At 42.5% G+C, this 19,735-nt stretch overlaps 3 protein-coding genes across 3 annotated transcripts in view; 1 reads left to right on the forward strand and 2 right to left on the reverse strand.

Annotated features, from left to right (window-relative positions):
- The window catches only part of LOC308305400 (cleavage and polyadenylation specificity factor subunit 3), a gene marked incomplete at both ends in the record, with an annotated part of 30,687 nt that extends 27,764 nt beyond the window's left edge, over positions 1-2,923 (reverse strand). Inside the window, 5 exons of the mRNA XM_080750200.1 lie at positions 24-201; positions 1,306-1,434; positions 1,536-1,633; positions 2,540-2,603; positions 2,847-2,923. Coding sequence (XP_080606326.1) covers positions 24-201; positions 1,306-1,434; positions 1,536-1,633; positions 2,540-2,603; positions 2,847-2,923 — 546 coding nt within the window. The remainder of the gene's footprint in view (positions 1-23; positions 202-1,305; positions 1,435-1,535; positions 1,634-2,539; positions 2,604-2,846) is intronic.
- Positions 2,924-3,389: 466 nt separating this feature from the next.
- On the forward strand, positions 3,390-9,778 carry itgb1bp1 (integrin beta 1 binding protein 1). The gene is made up of 7 exons (XM_080751378.1): positions 3,390-3,469; positions 4,395-4,534; positions 4,960-5,038; positions 5,809-5,939; positions 6,697-6,789; positions 7,709-7,858; positions 8,464-9,778. Exons 2-7 carry the CDS (start codon positions 4,463-4,465, stop codon positions 8,533-8,535), a joined length of 597 nt encoding a protein of 198 aa, XP_080607504.1. The 5' UTR covers positions 3,390-3,469; positions 4,395-4,462; the 3' UTR covers positions 8,536-9,778.
- Positions 9,779-12,214: 2,436 nt separating this feature from the next.
- asap2a (ArfGAP with SH3 domain, ankyrin repeat and PH domain 2a) overlaps positions 12,215-19,735 on the reverse strand; it is a 105,613-nt gene continuing 98,092 nt past the window's right edge. The window contains exons 23-28 of the mRNA XM_080750553.1: positions 18,013-18,165; positions 17,030-17,150; positions 15,439-15,497; positions 15,162-15,241; positions 14,220-14,339; positions 12,215-12,334 (exon numbers count right to left, since the gene is read on the reverse strand). Coding sequence (XP_080606679.1) covers positions 12,260-12,334; positions 14,220-14,339; positions 15,162-15,241; positions 15,439-15,497; positions 17,030-17,150; positions 18,013-18,165 — 608 coding nt within the window. The 3' untranslated portion in view covers positions 12,215-12,259. The remainder of the gene's footprint in view (positions 12,335-14,219; positions 14,340-15,161; positions 15,242-15,438; positions 15,498-17,029; positions 17,151-18,012; positions 18,166-19,735) is intronic.

The raw sequence follows: 19,735 nt of genomic DNA on the forward strand, positions 1-19,735 counted from the left end.
CATGAATAAAACAATCTCTGTACCTTGACTCCAGCTATCTCAATCATGAACATGGCAGCACCGAGGACGTGACCGGCATGGTAGCACCAGAACTTAATACCAGCCACCTCCTTGACCTCATGGAAGTTGATGGTCTCAATCTTATCCATGCTCTCCTCCAGGTCCGTCTCCGTGTACAGCATGTCATCTGCTGAGATGTTGCTGCAAGGAGAAGATGAGAGAATGACCACACAGTAGGTAACATAATAATTACATTGTAATTATCGTCTTTTTTAGTTGTTCTGTACAGCGGCCCCTCCACCGGGGGAAGGAGTAGAAAACCACATGCCTATGCTGTGACCTCAGATATTCTGTGTACGGTATATATTAGATGAGCAACAGTTAATCAAACTACCGGTATTCGATTAAAAACAAAATATCGATAACTGATCATTTTATTAAATAATCGATTAATAAGCCATCCTTATATTGTGTGTGTCATAAATAGTGAAAATAGACTATCTATAATCTCAAAAAGTGTCACATCCAGACACATTGTGAACTTGCAGATGTGCTATTTTCTGTATTGTTGCACAACACCATTGTGAACAAAATATAAAATAACACTTAATCGATTCTTTGATATAAACAAAACTATATATATATATATATATATATATATATATATATATATATATGTTACAGTATGTTTGGGTAACTCAGGACGTTCATTGTAAGAGCGCTTGTTTCGTTCACCACACACTAATCACCACCAGATGGCGACGACAGCCCATAGACAGCCATTCACTAGTGCAGGCGCTGACGTCACTCGTTTGCGACTCCCTTTCTTTATTTACTAGCCTAGCTGGGCGGTGTTTAGCCATTAGCTTAGCCATTAGCTTAGCCATTAGCTTACTATGAGCGTTTATCTTGGGCTTGCCCAGGCCTTACGGCCTGGGCATAAATATAACGATTGCATTCACCACGGCTTCGTAACTCGCGCGGCGCTCCGCCGGCCGCGCGGCCCTGGCCCGCTCTTCGCGGCCACTCGCGCCTGCGGCGCTCGTGGGCGAAGAGCAGGACCAAGGTCCGCTGGCCTTCGCGCCGCTTGCAATGTCGTGGACAATCGATGGGCTCCGCCTGGAGGACGTTGTTGTGGGCGACCGCTTGTTCCGCCCCGTGCGGCACCGCGAGTGCTCCGTTTCTCGGCCGTCCTGTTTCTCTAACATCCGGTGACATATATATATATATATATATATAACATCTCTTTTTATTTGTATCATTATGACACAATATTACAACAAACAACAGTAAAGGGCTCCCAACCTGACTTTGACGTAGTCGGACAGCAGCCAGCGGTAGATGGCCTTGGTGGCATGGGTCATGAAGGTCCTGCCTTTGAAACTGGTCTTCTGGAGGAACCATGGCAAGGCTCCACAGTGATCCAGGTGGAAGCTAGTGGAAGGAGACGCACGTTTAAATAAGAAGAAGACTACACACTTCCAACCTATGATTGGGTGAGTAACGGCTGCGGTGTGTCAAATAAAGTAACTCACTGGCTGATCAGCAGCAGGTCTATCTCAGCTGGATCAATCAAGTCGATGTATGGCAGAGCATCCATTCCTTCCAAGCCAGGGTGGATTCCACAGTCCAGCTGCACACGCACACACACACACGCACGCACGCACGCACGCACACACACACACACACACACACACACACACAACATAGAGTTATACTTATGGATAACACATATTACGGCTACTACTATTCATAATATCATCTTTGGTGACACGTGCACAATAGTGGAAGTGTGTGAGACTCAAGTGCACGAGGTCCCAGAAGCACAAGCCACAATCTCAATTCAATTCAATTCCATTCAAAGGAGCTTTATTGGCATGAGAAAACATTATGTTTACATAATTGCCAAAGCAAACGTGGAAAAAAAATCACACTCGTGTGAACTGAGCGGTGGTGTGTGTGTGTGTGTGTGTGTGTGTGTGTGTGTGTGTGTGTGTGTGTGTGTGTGTGCCCCCTGTGTGTGTGTGTGTGTGTGTGTGTGTGTGTGTGTGTGTGCCCCCTGTGTGTGTTTGTGTGTGAGTGTGCCTGGCCTATGCCTGGCCTATCCTGAACAACAGCGCCCCTCCCTTAACATGTGTGGTCAGAAAAGGTTACTGCAGGCTACATACCCGGAGACAGACAGACCGACAGACAGACAAACAGACAAACAGACAAACAGACAGACAGACCCACACACACGGCCACGTATAGGAGCGTTGTGACCACCGCTCAAAAATATCAAAACAATACAATGTGTGCACTGTACAGCTATTACTGCTACTACTAATAATAAAGACAATCTCTCTCTCTCTCTCTCTCTCTCTCTCTCTCTCTCTCTCTCTCTCTCTCTCTCTCTCTCTCTCTCTCTCTCGGCAAAGTATGATGAATTGTTTATGGGCAATTTGATTGATTGAATACTTCATTAACAGTTTATGGTCATAGTCATAGTCTATATGCCTTGAGTACAAAATTACTCATAGAGTAAAGCACAACAACGTACCATGATCTTCCTCCCTTTGAATTCCAGGATAATACATGACCTGCCAACCTCCTGACCAGCACCCCTGTGCGGGACAAATTAGATTGCTTATAACGCATTAGTTATTAATGAATAGATGCATGTGAGAACTGCGTGCGCACATTTCAGGATCAACACCGTACCGCATAATAACTCCGTCCAGTCAACACATTCAGGTCAAATCTGAGAAGCCTTCGGTGAATTAAAAAAATAAATCGAATGAAATATTTCGTGCAAATGTTAAATAAGCCAATTTATTAAACTGGACTCAATATAATAGAGAACTCACAGTGGTCGGATGAGGAGCTGGTCGCTTTCCTCCGCGGGGATCATCACCTCTAGGCCTACTTTACGTTTTGTAGCCATGGCTGGTCAGGGCAGGCTATAATGTATTTGAAGAAGACATAAACGGCAGCCGCTATAAACATGAATCATAACGCATCATGCCAGCCATAAAACGCTTTGTTTATTATGAATGAATGGAGAGGGCGGTCTCACAGAGGCAACAGGGCGGTCTCTCTACGAGGGCCTTTCCGGTGCTGAGCAAAAACAGCGCCGATGAGAATTCCAGAGCCGAACAATAGTTCCGACAGATTGGTGATATTTCCTGCATAGTTCTGAGTTTTATTTATCTGTCATTTAATGTTCTATATCAGTATATGAGTATGAGTATATGGTTTAATTTGTACACAGAGTTATAGATCCTCCACATACAACCTTTCATGGATAAAATCATAAATGTTCCCCTTTGTGCACATTCTGTCGCCGCGGCCCCTTTAAGAGAAGTTGGGTGTGGAACCAAAAAGGAAAACCCAAGTGTCAAAGTGGAAATAAACAGACAGCATCATCATCCCGTTTGATTGATGAACAGACCGAACATCCCTAAATACAGCTGATCGAGTTCCAAACGAGGTAATATATGGCCAGTAAATGAATGGTGCGTGGCTGCCTTGTGAAATGTAACACAACTTTACACAACTTGGTGTGTAAACTCAGTGTGGTGTGGGTGGTGGACTGGGGGACTGGAATGGACGGCTGATCGTTTTGTTTATCCTAGCAACGGCTTTCAGATACGGACGAGAGTAATCATATGATATAATCTACCAAAGCTGATATGAATACAAATGTTACAGACTGAAAAACGAAAAGGTACGACGTCGATCGATACCTGTTGAATCATGAGTGCTGCCTGTCGGCTGTAAAATGTTCTATATGTGGTTCTGTGGAGCAGTGGAGCCTACTCTGTACATTCTAGGAATGATGTGTGGATTGCGTTGTAGAAGATGTGATGGTGTGAATATTTGCTGCTAATGCTGCCAAGTAACGGGAGGGACCGTACTACTAAATGACAGTGATGTACATGTACTTTAAATAATATGTAGATCAATGTATGGGGGGCATTAAGCAGTGATGGATGGACAGTATCGAATTTCACTTTTGGACTGTACTACTACTTATGTACTTCCTTATGAATGAGTGCAGTAGACTCAACTTGAGTAGGCCTATTTTGCATTTTTTGGATAGCCTACTTTTTGGATGACTACGACTTATGGCAAGCTACTACATTTCAAAGACAAATATTGTAGACCTACTTTATTTCTAGGAAGTGGGGAAAGTACAGCAATAAGCACTTAGCTTTACAGAATGAATGCATTTTTACTATTATTTAATATTTATATATTTTGACATTTATATATTTTGACATTTCTTGTTTTGAATAATGTCAGAATTAATATATTGATAATACATGTTAAAAAAGTGCTTTCATACTAGAAACAGTTAGCATTAGGTTTGTATAACTGATCTAGCTGAGGTGTGTCTGTGGTCTGTCCTTCAGGTCAGGGTGGTCTGTCCCTTCAGCCAGCAGGAGGACTGGGGAACAGTGGACAGACATGGTGGTGAACCATGTTCCGCAAGGTTAAAAAGCGCCACAGCAGCAGCAGCTCCCAAAGCAGTGAGATTAGCACAAAGAGCAAGGTACACACACAGACACGCACGCACGTACATCCTGAAAACTATGACCAAATGTATGCTTTGTCACAGGGCTGTGTCGCTTGGGATGAAGCATACATGAGATGTACTGACTTTCATGTCGTCACTGTCGGGCAGAAACCTTGTATCTCCAAGTTTAAAATGTTTACGTATTTTCGTAATGTAAAGCCCTACTCTCTCATACAAGACTGTTGCGCAATACTAGTGAAAATGGCTGATCTACAAGCACACAAAGCCTCACGGTGCGAGGCGTTGTGTGCTTGTAGATCAGAAGTAGTGAAAATAGACGATCTACGACGCAGCAAACGTCTAATTTCTCTTTTGGGTTTCGAGCTAGAAAGTGTGGGAACCACTGCTGGAGGCTCCATTGTGGGTGGACTCTCATGTATTGTCTTCTTGTGTTTGGGTAGTCTGTGGACTCCAGTGTGGGTGGACTCTCCAGGTCTAGCACTGTCGCCAGCCTTGACACAGACTCCACCAGGAGCTCAGGTAAATAAACCAGCGGTTCCCAAACCTTACTGGATCAGGTGGTCCCATGTGAAAATCACTGAAAAGTATTTGCGGCCCACACATCTGACCACTTCACAGACGGGCGGTCTGCATTTCCACAGCATGTTTATTTTAATGATCAATAAATCGATCTGTGGAACTAACATATGTTTCTACCAATCACAATGCAAACACATTTTCCAAGGTAGAAAATAGATACAAAATAAATGCCACGACTTTGTTTTTACATAATCATTTTTAATGAATGTTAATATTAATTAATGTAAGAATATTCTAAATCTATGCAAAGGAAATATTCACACACACACTTTGTTCAGATGCAGGTGCATTGGACATTAACAACTGAAGAAATCATGACAAAATAGTGTTTCATTAACAAATAATCCTGCACACTCAGCAGCATCAGTTTTTATTAAAAACTGAGGAAGAGCAGTGCTCTTCATGAAATTCATTTTTCACGATTGCTTCAGAATATTATAAATGACATGGTATTGTTTTGACAAGGGCACACTTGCAATATCCTGACGGCCCACCAGTGGGCCCCAGCCCACAAGTTGGGAGCCGCTGAATTAGACTGCTGTATCTACCATAGCCAGCCACGCCTTCCTTTCAATTCAGCCCTTCTGTCACTCTTTTGATTGATTGATTTGATGAATATGATGATTCTTTTTAATGTACAGCAGTAAAACAAGCTAAAAAAAAGGCATTGTGGCCCATTAAACATTCTGTTATGTGACTGATCCCTGTAGGTAACAGCACTTCAGAAACATGTGCTGAGTTTAGGGTCAAGTACGTGGGGTCCATTGAGAAGCTGCAGTTTGACATGAGCAAGACCCTACAGGAGCCTCTGGATCTGATCAACTATATTGATGCTGCTCAGGTAAGAACCTGGACAGGGACGTGCAGAGAATGTTAGAGGGGCAGGAACATACAAGGCTTGGAGGTCGGCTATTTTTGATGCTTGATTTCTACACATTTCTTGATTTCAACATAATGATGCTGCGTTCAAGTTCAGGAGAGTTTGGACAAGGCAATTCTCTTGAATGCTGCCTTCAGGTATGGCATGGAAAGGAGGGAAGACATTTGCATTTCTTTCACCATAGTAAACACTGCATTCATGGTCTGGAAAGGGCACTTTTTACAGATGGATAAAAGGGCAGGGGCTCAAGCCCTCTTTGATGTCTATGTGTGCACGTGCCTGAACCTGGAGACATCTCGAACCGTGCCGTGCCATAAAACAGGTTCTGGATTTGTTTCCATATGCTATGACTACGCTAAGGTTCAGATAAGGACCCTAACTTAAACCCTGCTCAAGAGGTGATACTAGTACCAATGTGGTACTAGTTCTGGGCTAGTACCACATTGAATCCATTAAGAGCGGAGGCTGATTCTACAAATACCCTCTAAATCAGTAGTTCTTATACTTTCCAGATTTTTCAAAAATGTTAAAAAACATTTCGGGATTGACTTTGTTTGAATACATAATACAGTACATCCCATGAAATGAGTAACTGCTTTACTCATGGCGAACTTATACAACTTACTAGTATGCTCTTATTGAGACCATTAGTATCCATTGTACAATGAGTACAAATAATTTACCCTCTCAGTTAAAATAACACGGTTCTCTTTCATAGCAAGAAGGACAGCTGCCATTTGTGCCGGCTGATGAGGAGATGGTCCTGGGGGTATCAAAGTATGGAGTCAAAGTAGCCTCACTGGACCAGTGTGTGAGTACTGCCTTTCCTTAACAAATGTCTTTAAGATGAGAGTTTATTGATTAGCATAATTATGCATTATTGCTGGCTCATCGTTAACCATGACCATGGTAGTGTAACAGCATCCTCATGAATTTGAACAAACGGTTTTGGACACACAAGGTTTCCACCCGAAAACAACAGAAGAACTAGTAAGGCACCTCAGGACGACAAGCGATCTCGCCCTTTATGTCTGGATATATGCTGTGAGACCCCAAACATGCTTACTCAGTTATTCGTTATGTGAAAATCCTATGAAGTCTATCACATCTGACATCATAGATACAATCCCTTTTATGCCCATATAGTACATGGAGATCCCTGTCTGTACCAGCCACACAGATATGGGCTGTCTTCCTTCATATATGAGCATTCCCATATGAAGTCCTGTTAGATATGGGCTTAATATTGAAGACATCAGAGATTTCCATATTTGGGCTTAGAGTGGTTCCCATGACATCACAACATACAATCCCTTTTATGCCCATACATGGAGATCCCTGTCAGAACCAGCCACACCACTGTGATGCCACCTGTTTATGCCCATATATGGAGATCCCTGCTCTGAGTATCTAACATCACTGTGATGTCACAGTGATGTGTCAGGGGAACCACAGTGTTAGGCGTTATCCCTGCTCTGAGTATCTGACATCACTGTGATGTCACAGTGATGTGTCAGGGGAACCACAGTGTCAGGTGTTATCCTTGTCCTGAGTATCTGGCATCACTGTGATGTCACAGTGATGTGTCAGGGGAACCACAGTGTCAGGTGTTACCCATACAGACAGATGAGGACTGTGCCGGTTCTGACTGTAACCTGCAACCTACGGTTCGCAATAAATCGTGCTTCAGGGAGTAACTAACCTACGGATGTGTTGTTTTGGTTGTGCAGGATGTACTCCACCGACACCCTCTCTACCTGATAGTACGCATGCTGTGCTATGATGATGGCCTGGGTGCAGGCAAGAACCTCCTGGCTCTCAAAACCACTGACACCCAGCAACAGGAGTGTAGTATCTGGGTCTATCAATGCTGCAGTGCGGTACGTGCACTTTTCATATGACCAGGCTTGTCTGGGTGGGTGAGGAAAAGGGGGTAATGCCCAGCGGCCAGTGGAAAAAGTATACTGTAATGCAGAAATACACTGTTACAAGTAAAAGTCCGGGATTCAAAGTGTTCTTGAGTAAAAGTACAAAAGTATTGGCATCATTATGTTCTTTAGTATCAAAAGTAAAAGTACTCATTGTACTGAATCTCCCAAGTTTTAAAATCTTTTGAAAATAGCAGATTGTGAGCTTGAAGATCATCTATTTCCAAATGGCCAAAATGGTTTGTAATAATAATCAATATATCTCTGCTGTTGGCCAACTCCAAAATGTTCATTTTCTGGAGTAAGAGTACAATATTTGGATCCAAGATGTAGTGGAGTAGAAGTAAAAGTGTTGGAAATTGGAAATACTCAAGTAAAGTACAAATACCTAACATTTTTACTTAAGTACAGTATTTAAGTAAATGTACTTAGTTACTTTCCACCACTCGCAGTGCCATTCATATAAAATAGGACTCTGACAGGACTGGAGCAGCTGGCTCTTTTGCAAATGAATGACTGGTTTGATGTCCCTCCTGCCTTATCTTCCTTTTCTACAGGAGCAGGCCCAGTCCATCTGCAAGGTGCTGTCGGCCTCCTTTGACTGTGCCTTGACATCAGACAAGTCCTGAAAGCCAAGAGATATGGGAGCTCTGGCATCCTGACGAGCACTAAGAGTTGAGGCATTACATTTTGTATAACACAACTCTATTGTGAAAGTAGCAGATCTACATGCTCACGCCGCCTCGCGTTGCGAGGCGTTGTGAGCATGTAGACCGGCTATTTTCACAATTTCTGTCTCTAATATTTGACAATTTGGCCAAGGTTTAATTTTTCATTTAGAAGTATTACAAAGTCCTTAAATTGTCACTTTAGAAATGTGCAGATACCACACTTATACTTTGTTGGTTTGTTTACTGTTGAGTGAGAAAACAATGTTGCACATCATCTGGGGACCCCCCAAAATAATTTGGAACCACAGGTTGAGAACCACTGTTCTAAAAGATGACTTAATGACTGCAAAATCACCAACAGTTTACCCACCTGGGCAGCATGTTTAGAAATGCAACCCTTTTCTACTTTTAACCAAGCATTCCTGTTCTTGCTACCCTTGCTAAACTTCATTTACAGTATATTTATTGCAGCACAACCCGTTGATGCTGGTTTTGGTTGAGTTTTCTAGTTGGAAGCATTCAGCAGTTTATGATTCAACCAGCTACTGGCAAAGCCATTTATTTGACTTGACTTCCATGTCTTTCCCACCCTCCTTATTTCAAGCCCAGATTTGCTGTGGAATTATGTAGTGTTTTACCAATGAAACATTGCAAGGCAATGTCAAGGAAAGGAAGAGGGTTGCATTTGTTTAAATATCCAAAGATGTTGGTCCAGTGTTTCACAGTCCAAACATAACTTATTTAATGTAAATAAGTAACAGTCGGTACATAATGTTTTAAACCATCTATAGAAACTGTGTTAGCAGATTACATAATGAAACTATATGGTACAGGGATTTCAGGAGATGTTAGGAAACTTTTTGGGATGGAAGTCTCAGAGACCTCACTGATTTTAGTTATTTGAATATAATTGTCAGATTGATACATTGTACTGTATAGCGGTTGCTATATGATCTCAAGGTACATCACAAAGATACTTTCACATTCGGCAAGGGGAATGTTTTTTATTATAAGTTTTACTCTGATTTGCTTTTAATGTAATTTTCTTAGCTGTATTAGAAATTCCCCAAAACTTACCTCACTCAAAAAAAAGAAAAAAAAAAACTAAAACTAAACAAACTTAATGTATGTTTCAAGAAAGTGATTGATTACATTGTCTAGGTTTACCAATACCAGGTGTGTACTGGCAGCGTGTTAGCAACACATGAATAGGTTTGTGAACAAACTTGTTACTGTTTTCTGGTACTTGCTTATCACTGACTGCAGTCTATGTACGGTAATTAGTAAATCAGTAAAAGTGTTCATTTAAGTTTAAATATGTGTATACAGTTCACTTACCGAGTGAAGGTTACTCGCTGGTTCATTTGGGATGGAAGTTACAATGCAATTGCATAATTTGATACGGTACAATAAAGTCATGTTCTATTTGATAAGAGCCTTTTAGATGTTTATGGTATTTCATATTTTATTGTTCCAGTTTCAGTTTCCCACTTATTTGCACATTGGAGATAAGCGTCGATCCATGGTCCAAGAGTGAAGTGAGTTATATTCTCAGTTGCGCATGTGTGCGTCTGTCAGTTAAATGTCGTAGACACAGAAGGTCCAACCTAGTAACGTTTCATCACCACAGTGCATTAAAAGACATTTACTGCCAAGGTTAGCTCTTCTTTTCTTTTTACATTTAAATATCAACAAACAAAAGGTCTATTTACACAGATTATGAAACCTTCCCATTTCCAGTGAGTTAATATGAATGATAATGAAGAGACAAGTGTGTCAGGTACGATTCACATGAGTCTCCACATCTTTCACAAACCATGGAAGGCTCTCGTTTCAGGATAAAATGTCTAGATATCAACATATAAACAGAGAGAGGGAGAGAGAGAGTTGCTCTGCAACCAAAATCAAGTTAATTACATATAGTGATCTGCAAGAATATTACTTTCATAACACTAAGACTCATAAACTAAACTTTAATATAATAATTTGGGACCAAGGTGACCTGCAAATGAACGCAAGGTAAGTCTGAAGCTGTATGAAAGAAGCAAAAAAATTGTGTGAAATAAATATATAGACTGGATTACTGAACGTTTGTACAGTAAGACAGAACAGCAATCTAGACTGTGAGTGTCTCTCAAAGGCAAGAGGGAGACCCAAAACACGCTGCACTGCTCCATGCATTTTACTCATTCCCTCACTGTTTTTCCCCCTCAGACGCTGTCGCTTGGATGTTCAGCTCAGCTCGTGTTACGTATACTTCATCGTGCGGCGGTGTTACGCGTCCAACATAGCTGATCTACAATCTCTCCATGTGTCGCAGATGCAACGAATTGTGAGCTTGCAGATCTGCCATGTTGGGCAAGAGACACTGTAATACGATGAAGCAGACATCAGGCTTTAGACTGGATACACACACACACTTCCACAAATGTCCTTTTCTAATAAGGCAGGTGACAGGCAGCACAAGTCACTAGACAGCCTGAGGCGGTAAGCAGAAACCCCACAGCCAACAGGAAGAATGACAGGTTCAAGTATAGGTGGTTTCCTGACTGGTTCGCTTCCAGTCGTTGCCATCAATAAACCTAATAATAGCAAGGGAAGAGGAACTACAGTGTGCTGCTATTATAACAGATATTATTCTCCACACGCAAGTTGTATGTGAACAACTAGTATCTGTGGCTGAAAATAGACCTGGAGGAATGACGGATTGAAGAATACAGTCGCTCATGGCAGATATGCGACGCAGAGTTCATCTACAATTCTATTACTCTCATTCACATGGAGAACCACATTGCACAAAACACACACACGCACTCTCCACAGTGGAGAGAGAGAAAGTGGGCTCTCCCAGGTGTGACGATTCGGAAGGCTATTTTTACATGCAGCAGAGTCCTCCCCCACCAGCACACACCACAACCCCCCTGCCTTCCAGTCTCTCTTTGAAACAGGGACAGGAAGAAGTGCTTTGAGGGCAGCTACTAGCATATTCCTGGGTTAGCACCATTTAGAAAGGTCTGCCGCCCGCGTTGGCAAACCGCTATAGAGTTCAAATAGTGTCACCTATAAGCACTTTAGCAATTTAAGTTGTTCATGCGCAGAGGTGGAATGTTAAGCATGTTGATTATGTATATTCACATTTACAGTTGCTACTGCGTTTAAATACATTTCTGTAGTCTTTCTCCGTACAACCTTTTTTTTCTCCTTTTCTTTTTTAAAGCACATTCTGTACAATGCACCTGAACTGCAGAATATGGTAGAATGGAATAGTTTAAGAGCCTTCATTGCATTAAATATGTTAGTCTTATGTTGTAACCAGGATAAAGAAGTGGAAAGTGCATTTTTTTGCGAGAGGTCATTTACTACAATCATCATTTTTTTTAAACGTTATAGTCCGCGTCAGAAGAACCAATATAAACAACATACATTAAAACCCCATATAATCCCATGAGTCCCTGGGATCTGGTCAATTAAGGAGTGACATCAGGACTTCCTGGAGTGGTTCTCTTCATGGTGTCAGGAGATCTGGCTGTGCTGTAGCCGTGGTGAACACCACGGTGACGACAGTTCAGTTTGAAGAGGTTTGCTAATGATGGTAAGACGATGATGGGGCGGGGCCTCCCATATCAGCAGACACAGGAAGCTGGCGGACTCCCAGTGCGTCATGAGACTCCAAAGTTGCATTTCAGTCAACAATGAAATGAACAAAAGTCACTGGGAAGGCTCCTCTTCTCATTGGCTCACCTTCTATGTGGCCCAGCTGTGAAACAGGAAGAGAGAACAGATTATTAGCTGATAATACCAGACACAGTACAGTATATCAAACGGATGACCATTCTTTTCCCCAATAAAAGATAATATCTTTAATGGTTGTGCCCAGAATATTATATCTTGTGTGCTTAAAGTAGTCAGACAGTAATAAAAACTTGAATCTAAAGACTTAATATCTACATTTCTAGGTATTTTATATGTGAAAAAGAATTACAGGCCACCTTGAACATACAGTACAATAGCAGTAAATAATTTATGTTATTGTTATATCTCAGTGATCTGTCCAAACTGATGATACATAACAAAAAAATAAATAAAGAAAATAAGTTTTAGTTTATCCATTTGTAGCTCAGATTGTGTACAAATGTAACCAAATGGACCTGTAAATGAACCCGTAAGGGACCATTTAACTTAATTTAACCTCAGAATCAGATTAGCACTGAGGATGTTTTGACTGTGCAGTGTAGTCTTGCTACAAGGGGACCCCCACTACACACACAAACAACCACCCTTTTGGCACTGCAATAACCTATGGCAGGTCAAAATGAATGTCAGTAGCAACGGGTGGTATTGCATTTCCTAGCTATTTGGACATCTTAGGTCCGGGTCAATTCCTGCAGAGTGGCCCCAATCATCACTGCAAAACGACCACTCTGTGACTGGACTTCAAACAACGCGCCTCAGCGTTGACTTACTGCTCTAACATTAACACCGCATGATGCTTAGTGCTTACAACCACTACTGAATGTAGGACAGGAAACCTGGGAATTTGCACTCCCTAACACACTGGTCCTCTAAGTAGGGTCTGGGGACCCCCAGGGGGACCCCAGAAAAATGAGCAACAGTTTAAACACTTGAACCGTATTTCATTTTTCCGGCTACTTGAAAACAGCTGATCTACAAGCTATTTTCAAACAATGTTAACACATTAATCTTAGTCTTATGGGGGTCCCTGGCACAACAACATTTTAAATGGGGTTTCCGTAGACAAATGCCCATCAATTTCGGGGGTCTTCGACATGAAAATGTCCGAGAGCCACTGCCCTAACAGGCCGTCCACACAGAGAATGAGAGAGTGACTAAATACGGTCATATTATGCGGAGGTGGCTCGCGGGAAAACAAGCTGCAGCTGGTCTGTGTTCAGACTCAGGGCTCGGCAGAGGAAGGAACAGCAGGGGTAGAGGGGGGGGGGGGGACAGGAGGGGGGGTTATTGGCCAGAATGAGGTCATCGCCTTGTGCTTTCGGCCACCATGGTTACAGGGAACTCTCACGCATTCAAGTCGCATGGATGTCGTTTGTGAATGGGCCGCATTTGGGCCCTGCGATGGACTGGAATGCATTCAGTACCGCTTTTTTTCCCGCATCCAGCGGGTGCACGAGGGGAAGCGAATTGCATGCACAAAGCAATACAAAAATAAACGACAAGGGGAAGCGAATACAAAATAAACATGTGCACGCGCGAGCACGCGCGTCAACAACTCGCGCTAGGTTTTCAGAGCTAGGGATGGGACGATACGCATTTATCGTGATAAAAAAACACTCTCGATAACCGTATTGCAGAGATTTTATGTATCGTCGTCCATCATGCACTGGGATCAATTCTCCTTTTATTCGCTGAGCTGCATATCCGGTACCACTTAAGCCCACTGTAATTGGTAAAAGGTACTTAATATACATACTTGATACAGTCAAAAATTGCCAATCTACAAGCTCACGACGCGTTGTGAGCTGCTATTTTTGGGCAAATGTTCCGCTCCAGGATAATGGATTTTGATTATCGCGATAATATCGTAAATCGCTTTTGTCACAATAGTCGTGATATGAAATTTTCGTATCGTCCCAATCCTAGTTGTAGTAAGAGGAGACACTCACCCACCACTCCTGGTCCTCCTCCCCGTCCACCACGATCACCTCCCCCTCGGAGAAGGTCAGCTCGTCTGGATTGTCTGCTATGCAGTTATAGATGGCTTTCACTCGCTTTGGCCTCTGCTTCTGAGAGACACGTGAGCACAAATGCACAAAAAAAAACAGACACATTTGTTGGTTCAGGTTCGTAGAAGAGAGAGTTATTATGTTTACAGTTCTAAAAATGAAAATGACTATGGCAGAAAAACGGACTCCGAGCTGAAGACTTAAGACCCTGTGGTTTTAGTCTGACTGTGTGTAAATTGTGCACGGCATAAATCAGCTTTGAAACAAAGACAGAGCAAACCAAAGAGAAATGTGCAAGTGTAACAGTATTCAATGGCTAACTATGTAGCTGTTGTCAGCCTACAGCAGTTGAAGTCAAGTAAAGTTAACCCCTTGAACCCTATACACTTCATTGACCCCTACTCCAAAAAATCTCTTGAAAACAGCAGATCAAAACAGGTCTTGTACACCTATTTTTCACAGAATGCTTGCCTATTATTAAGATATGAACAGAATAGCGATGCTAAGGTTCAAGTAGTTCATGCAAACATTATTGCTAGCCTGTGGCATAACTTAGTCATAGGTCTAGAATGATAAAAACTGATTCAAACTGTTCGCAGCTTTCATTAAATTGTTAACCTTTACTCCTTGCACTGAATGTCCCCTCACTACAGGAAGGAAACACGCTGCGTAACTGGACACTGGAAACATTTAGACAATATGTCGACATGCAGAGCAAATTCGAACTGCATTCTGCACACAGACTGAGAAGCTGTGTCCAAACGTTTGACTGGTAGGGTATACATATCTAAGTCAATTCACTCCAACCAAGCATTGCCAAAAGTTATTCAATAAACAAGCACAATACATTAATGACCCAGGTGGAAACAATGACAAACTTACAGGATAGGCTTTCCTAGGCATGGGAGCCGGAGGCAGAGATTGACCCACAGAGTTCTGGGGGCTACTCGGCACTTCCTTTGCTGGAACAGGAAGAGGAAATGCCATCAGAGTGAAAACACAAACTTTCCATGGGTCCGCAGGAGAAACAGTGCTCAGCAGATAGTAAAAACACATGTTGCATTGTAATCTCGTTGTGGTGATATCACAGTTTTTACAAGCTCAACAGATACAAACAAGTAGAGTGGAGTTGTTATTCTGCCCTTATCTATTTACTCACCTGGTCTCTCAATGGACCCTGTGCGATTCAGAGGACCTCTGCTGAAGTTCTTGTCGTTGCTAAAACAGGCAAAGGTGCATGTTGAATTTTGGCTGCTGAAGGATTCACAAATAACCATATATGGTACATCCAAATATAACCTGTTTGTCTCAGTCCATAAGGCATTTTTATGATTTATGATGACAATCAACTACCAATTCGAGACAAAAGGGCAACAATGTAAAAGATGTATTGCTTGTTTGGCTCGATGTCGAGTTTAGCCTGGAAGCTAATGAGCCAGTTAACGAGACAACCTGCTGTCCCTATTTTATAGAAGAAATCTTTCAGAAATGTTCAGAAATAGTTAAATTAGGCCAACTATCCTCATACGAGAGACTGTCGTATAGACTACATGACAGGATGGACTTTTACGAACTGAAATGGGGTCACTACCATCTTCATATTTCGGGACTCTGAAGCGTTCTACGCTTGTGGGCGAGACATACCTACTGGTATACAATTTTAATAACGTGTTGGTTTAGCTGTGGTACTCCAATTACCTCTGTGTGCTTGAAACGTGTATTATTGTTTTAATTTCTTGTTGTTGTCTGTTTTTATTTTTATTATCATTTTCATGTACTGTGTTTGTATTTGTATGTTTTGTGTAAAAAAATCTGAAAAAGTTAATAAAAATACTAATCATAAAAAAAAAGAAATAGTTAAATTAGCATATCTACAAGCTCACAGTAACCTGACTCCGCCAGATGGTGGCAGTAGTGCGTATACTGCATATACCACTACTTTTACCATCTGGACTTGCTCGGGCAGACCCGATGCAAGGGGCGGGCTAAGTGGGCGCCGGTTCTGACGGAAATTCTCGCGCACGTCCTGTTTACTGGTGCTATAGATCCCGCGAGAGTGTGTTGCTGGGACAGCTAAAGAGCAATAATAAAGTTGATTCTCTCCTTTGTTGTGTCGCTGAAAAAAGCCACTTTAGTATGACGATTTTGTTAATATTATGTGGCTTGTGAAAATCAGGTCCAATATTTAGTTCAGCTTCTGAACTATTATTTTGCTCTGTGTTCACGTTAGCGCTCTCATTGTAAATGAATAGACTCCAAACATCCTTCCGCCTCCTAAAAAGGTATCCACCTACGTCATGCAGAAACGGGAAGTACGGGTCTGTTCCGCCCTCTTGCTATCGCCCTCTTGCATGACGTTACACCCAGAATCCGCCTCCTGGGTTTCCACGTGGTCTGCAGTCAGACTCTATTGGCTCAGAGCCGCTCGGAGCCCGCCAGGTAGCTGCCGCTGATTGGTCCGGCCCGGGATTTTACGAGTAATATTAACTCTCCCTGAGCAGGTTCAGATGGTAAAGTAGGGCGGTACGCACTAGGCACTACTGCCACCATCTGGCGGAGTCAGGTTAAGCTCACAGCGCATTGTATGCAACGCGATGTGAGCTTGTAGATCTGCTATATGTCGTACAATCCCTTCGGCAGTGCACAGTGTGTGTGTGTGTGTGTGTGTGTGTGTGTGTGTGTGTGTGTGTGTGTGTGTGTGTGTGTGTGTGTGTGTGTGTGTGTGTGTGTGTGTGAGAGTGTTGTCTCACCTCCCTGCAGGAGACTTGGGAGACTTGGGCATTGTTCTAGAGCCAGGTGGTCCTTGGTTGGACTTCGACTGCATCGCTTCCATCACACTCACGTTCTTTGCCACGGGAAGAGGTCCCAGACCTAAGAGACACAGTACCAACAACGGGAACACATTTTAGTGTAGTACAGTACAGTACAGGGGTTTTCAAAGTGGGTGACTGGGCACCCTGGGGTGCCGCGACGGCAGTCTAGGGGTGCCGTGACGCGAGATCATTTGATAATATTTGGAATTTATTTGGACACTTGAAAAATATTTAGTATGATTTTAAACGTAATAAAGTACACAGTTATTTTCAGTCAGTTCTAACCAAAATGGCTATTATCTCAACGTTTTCCTCGCAACATAATCACTAAAATATCATTGCTGTCAGGCAGAAACCTCTGTCGCACAAAACTAGTGAAAACAGTCGATCTACAAGCACATAACGCCTCGCGATGCGAGGCGTTGTGTGCTTGTAGATCTGCTGTTTTCACTAGCTTAGTACATTTTATAGATGATAAATACAAAACAAATGGTTTTGGACATAAAAGGTTTCCACCCGACAACGATGATATGCTATAAATATAAGGTGCTGGGAGTGAAAATCATAATGTAGGGGTGCCTCGGATTCAAAAAATATTTATGGGGTGCCCTGAGACAAAAAAGTTTGGGAACCTCTGGTATAGTACATGTACAGTATGTAGCAACACATTTGTTTTTGTAATCTTTTGAATAATATTTGATGTTTTTCAAAAAACCTAAAGATTTTCAAAACCTATTTTCGCCACATTGCACCATCGTACAACAAAGTATGAAATAGGGCTTATGTGGTTAACCTCACACACTACATACAACACTTAGGATTCACTTTCAAGTGATATATCAGTGAAATGTATTTTTTCCAACTATGTGTATGTTAGCTGATAATGTCACAACATTGTAGAGTGCAGAACGGGTGTTTACCTCCAGTTGAGGTGAGTCTCAGAGGGGGTACAGGGGGGTGCATGTTGGGGGGGTCAGAGGAGGATCTCTGTCGGCCAGCCAGGTCTAAAGAACCAGGCTTCCAGCTAGGAGACGCTGAGGACTGACCCATCCCTCCCAGACCGGATAACTGGACTGAGGGAGAGAGAAAGAGAGAGAGAGAGAGAGAGAGAGAGAGAGAGAGAGAGAGAGAGAGAGAGAGAGAGAGAGAGAGAGAGATGGACAGATGGAGGGACATAGGAGGGGGGAAAAAACAGTTAGAGCAGGGGTGGGCAACTTTGATGATGGCGAGGGCCACTATATTTCCACCTTCACTCCAGAGGGCCACATTGCATATTGCTACGTCCTACTTTGTCATTCTAGTATCGCGCTGCGATGCGTTTTGAGCTTGTAGATCAGCTATTTTTGCTTCTTTGGAATTGGAATCCTGAATTATTTTTTGTTATTTTTGAATTGGAATCCTGAAATGTAACATCTTGATTTAATTTCAAACGCATTTAGTTATATACGCATGTTAACTTTATGAACCTAAATACAAATACATTGGACATATAATAAAAATACATTTTAATACTTCTATACTAGTCATTAAACTACTAATATAGACTTACGGAATTAAAGTAGGTCATTTTCGGAATTGTAACAGCTGTAATCAATAATATATATCAGTATTCCGGTATTAACCTGCGGGCCGCATGAAGTGAAGGTGGGGGCCATATGTGGCCCCCGGGCCGCCAGTTGCCCATGTATGAGTTAGACGCAGAAAGAAATAAAGAGGAGGGAGGAGTAAGAGTTAGGGAAACGTAGGTAAAAGGAGAGAAAGAGCAGCGGCAGAAGAAGAAAAAAAGGATGAGAGGGGGAATGACGAAAAGGCCCGGGCGACTGACTGAAGACAGAATGCATTACACGTCCGCCAGAACGAGCAGCAGCCGCTTTAGAAGTGGAGCCGTTTCCGTTTGAGTTAAATTGAGAGAGACAGTTAATGGGGAGAGGGAATGTGGAGCATGCTGGGGGGCTGGGGGGGGCTGCAGCGGGCACATCCTCTCCGCTCTGCACTCCTGGCACGGCGCCAGACAGCCACTAATGTTATTAAATACCAACTCTAAGGCCCAGGCGCCACACGCTGCCATGGAGAGGAGACCTGTATCTAACAGGTAGACATCCATCAATGCGGGCATTGTGCTTCCCAGATAATCCAAAAAGAACCTCACTGTCATTAGCCTGAATCCAGCTATTCTTCCACACATAACATTAGTTTCAACTTAAAAAGACATTCCTGTTCTCTGCAACACAAGTAAAGTGAAAAGGGAGCGAGGGTTAGTCGTTGTGGATTCAAACGGCTCTGTTTAGGGGCCTGAGTTCTATTAAGAGTGGTGCAGGCCTCCTCCACTTTAAAGGGATTCAAGAACTTGCTAGAAAAGTAGTCCCTGACTCACTTTCTGCTGCTCCCTATCCAAAAGGATAGGGAGCACCTCATTGGTGCTGAAATAGGCCAGAACAACATCTTAAGTCACAGCTCAATGTCACTCATCTGTGTGCTACTTAGGAAAAGATCCCGGCTGTCAAAAGACATGCAGGGAAAATGAGAATTCCCCATCACAGACCACGGATGCTACCAAAACGGCACACTTTATAAATAGCAGTCCCAAAGATAGGCATGGATGGACATCATCCTTTAAACCAATACAAATTTAAAACAAATAGT

This window comes from Nannobrachium achirus, assembly GCF_963921795.1.
Source record: "Nannobrachium achirus genome assembly, chromosome: 20".
Classification (NCBI taxonomy): Eukaryota; Metazoa; Chordata; class Actinopteri; order Myctophiformes; family Myctophidae; genus Nannobrachium; species Nannobrachium achirus.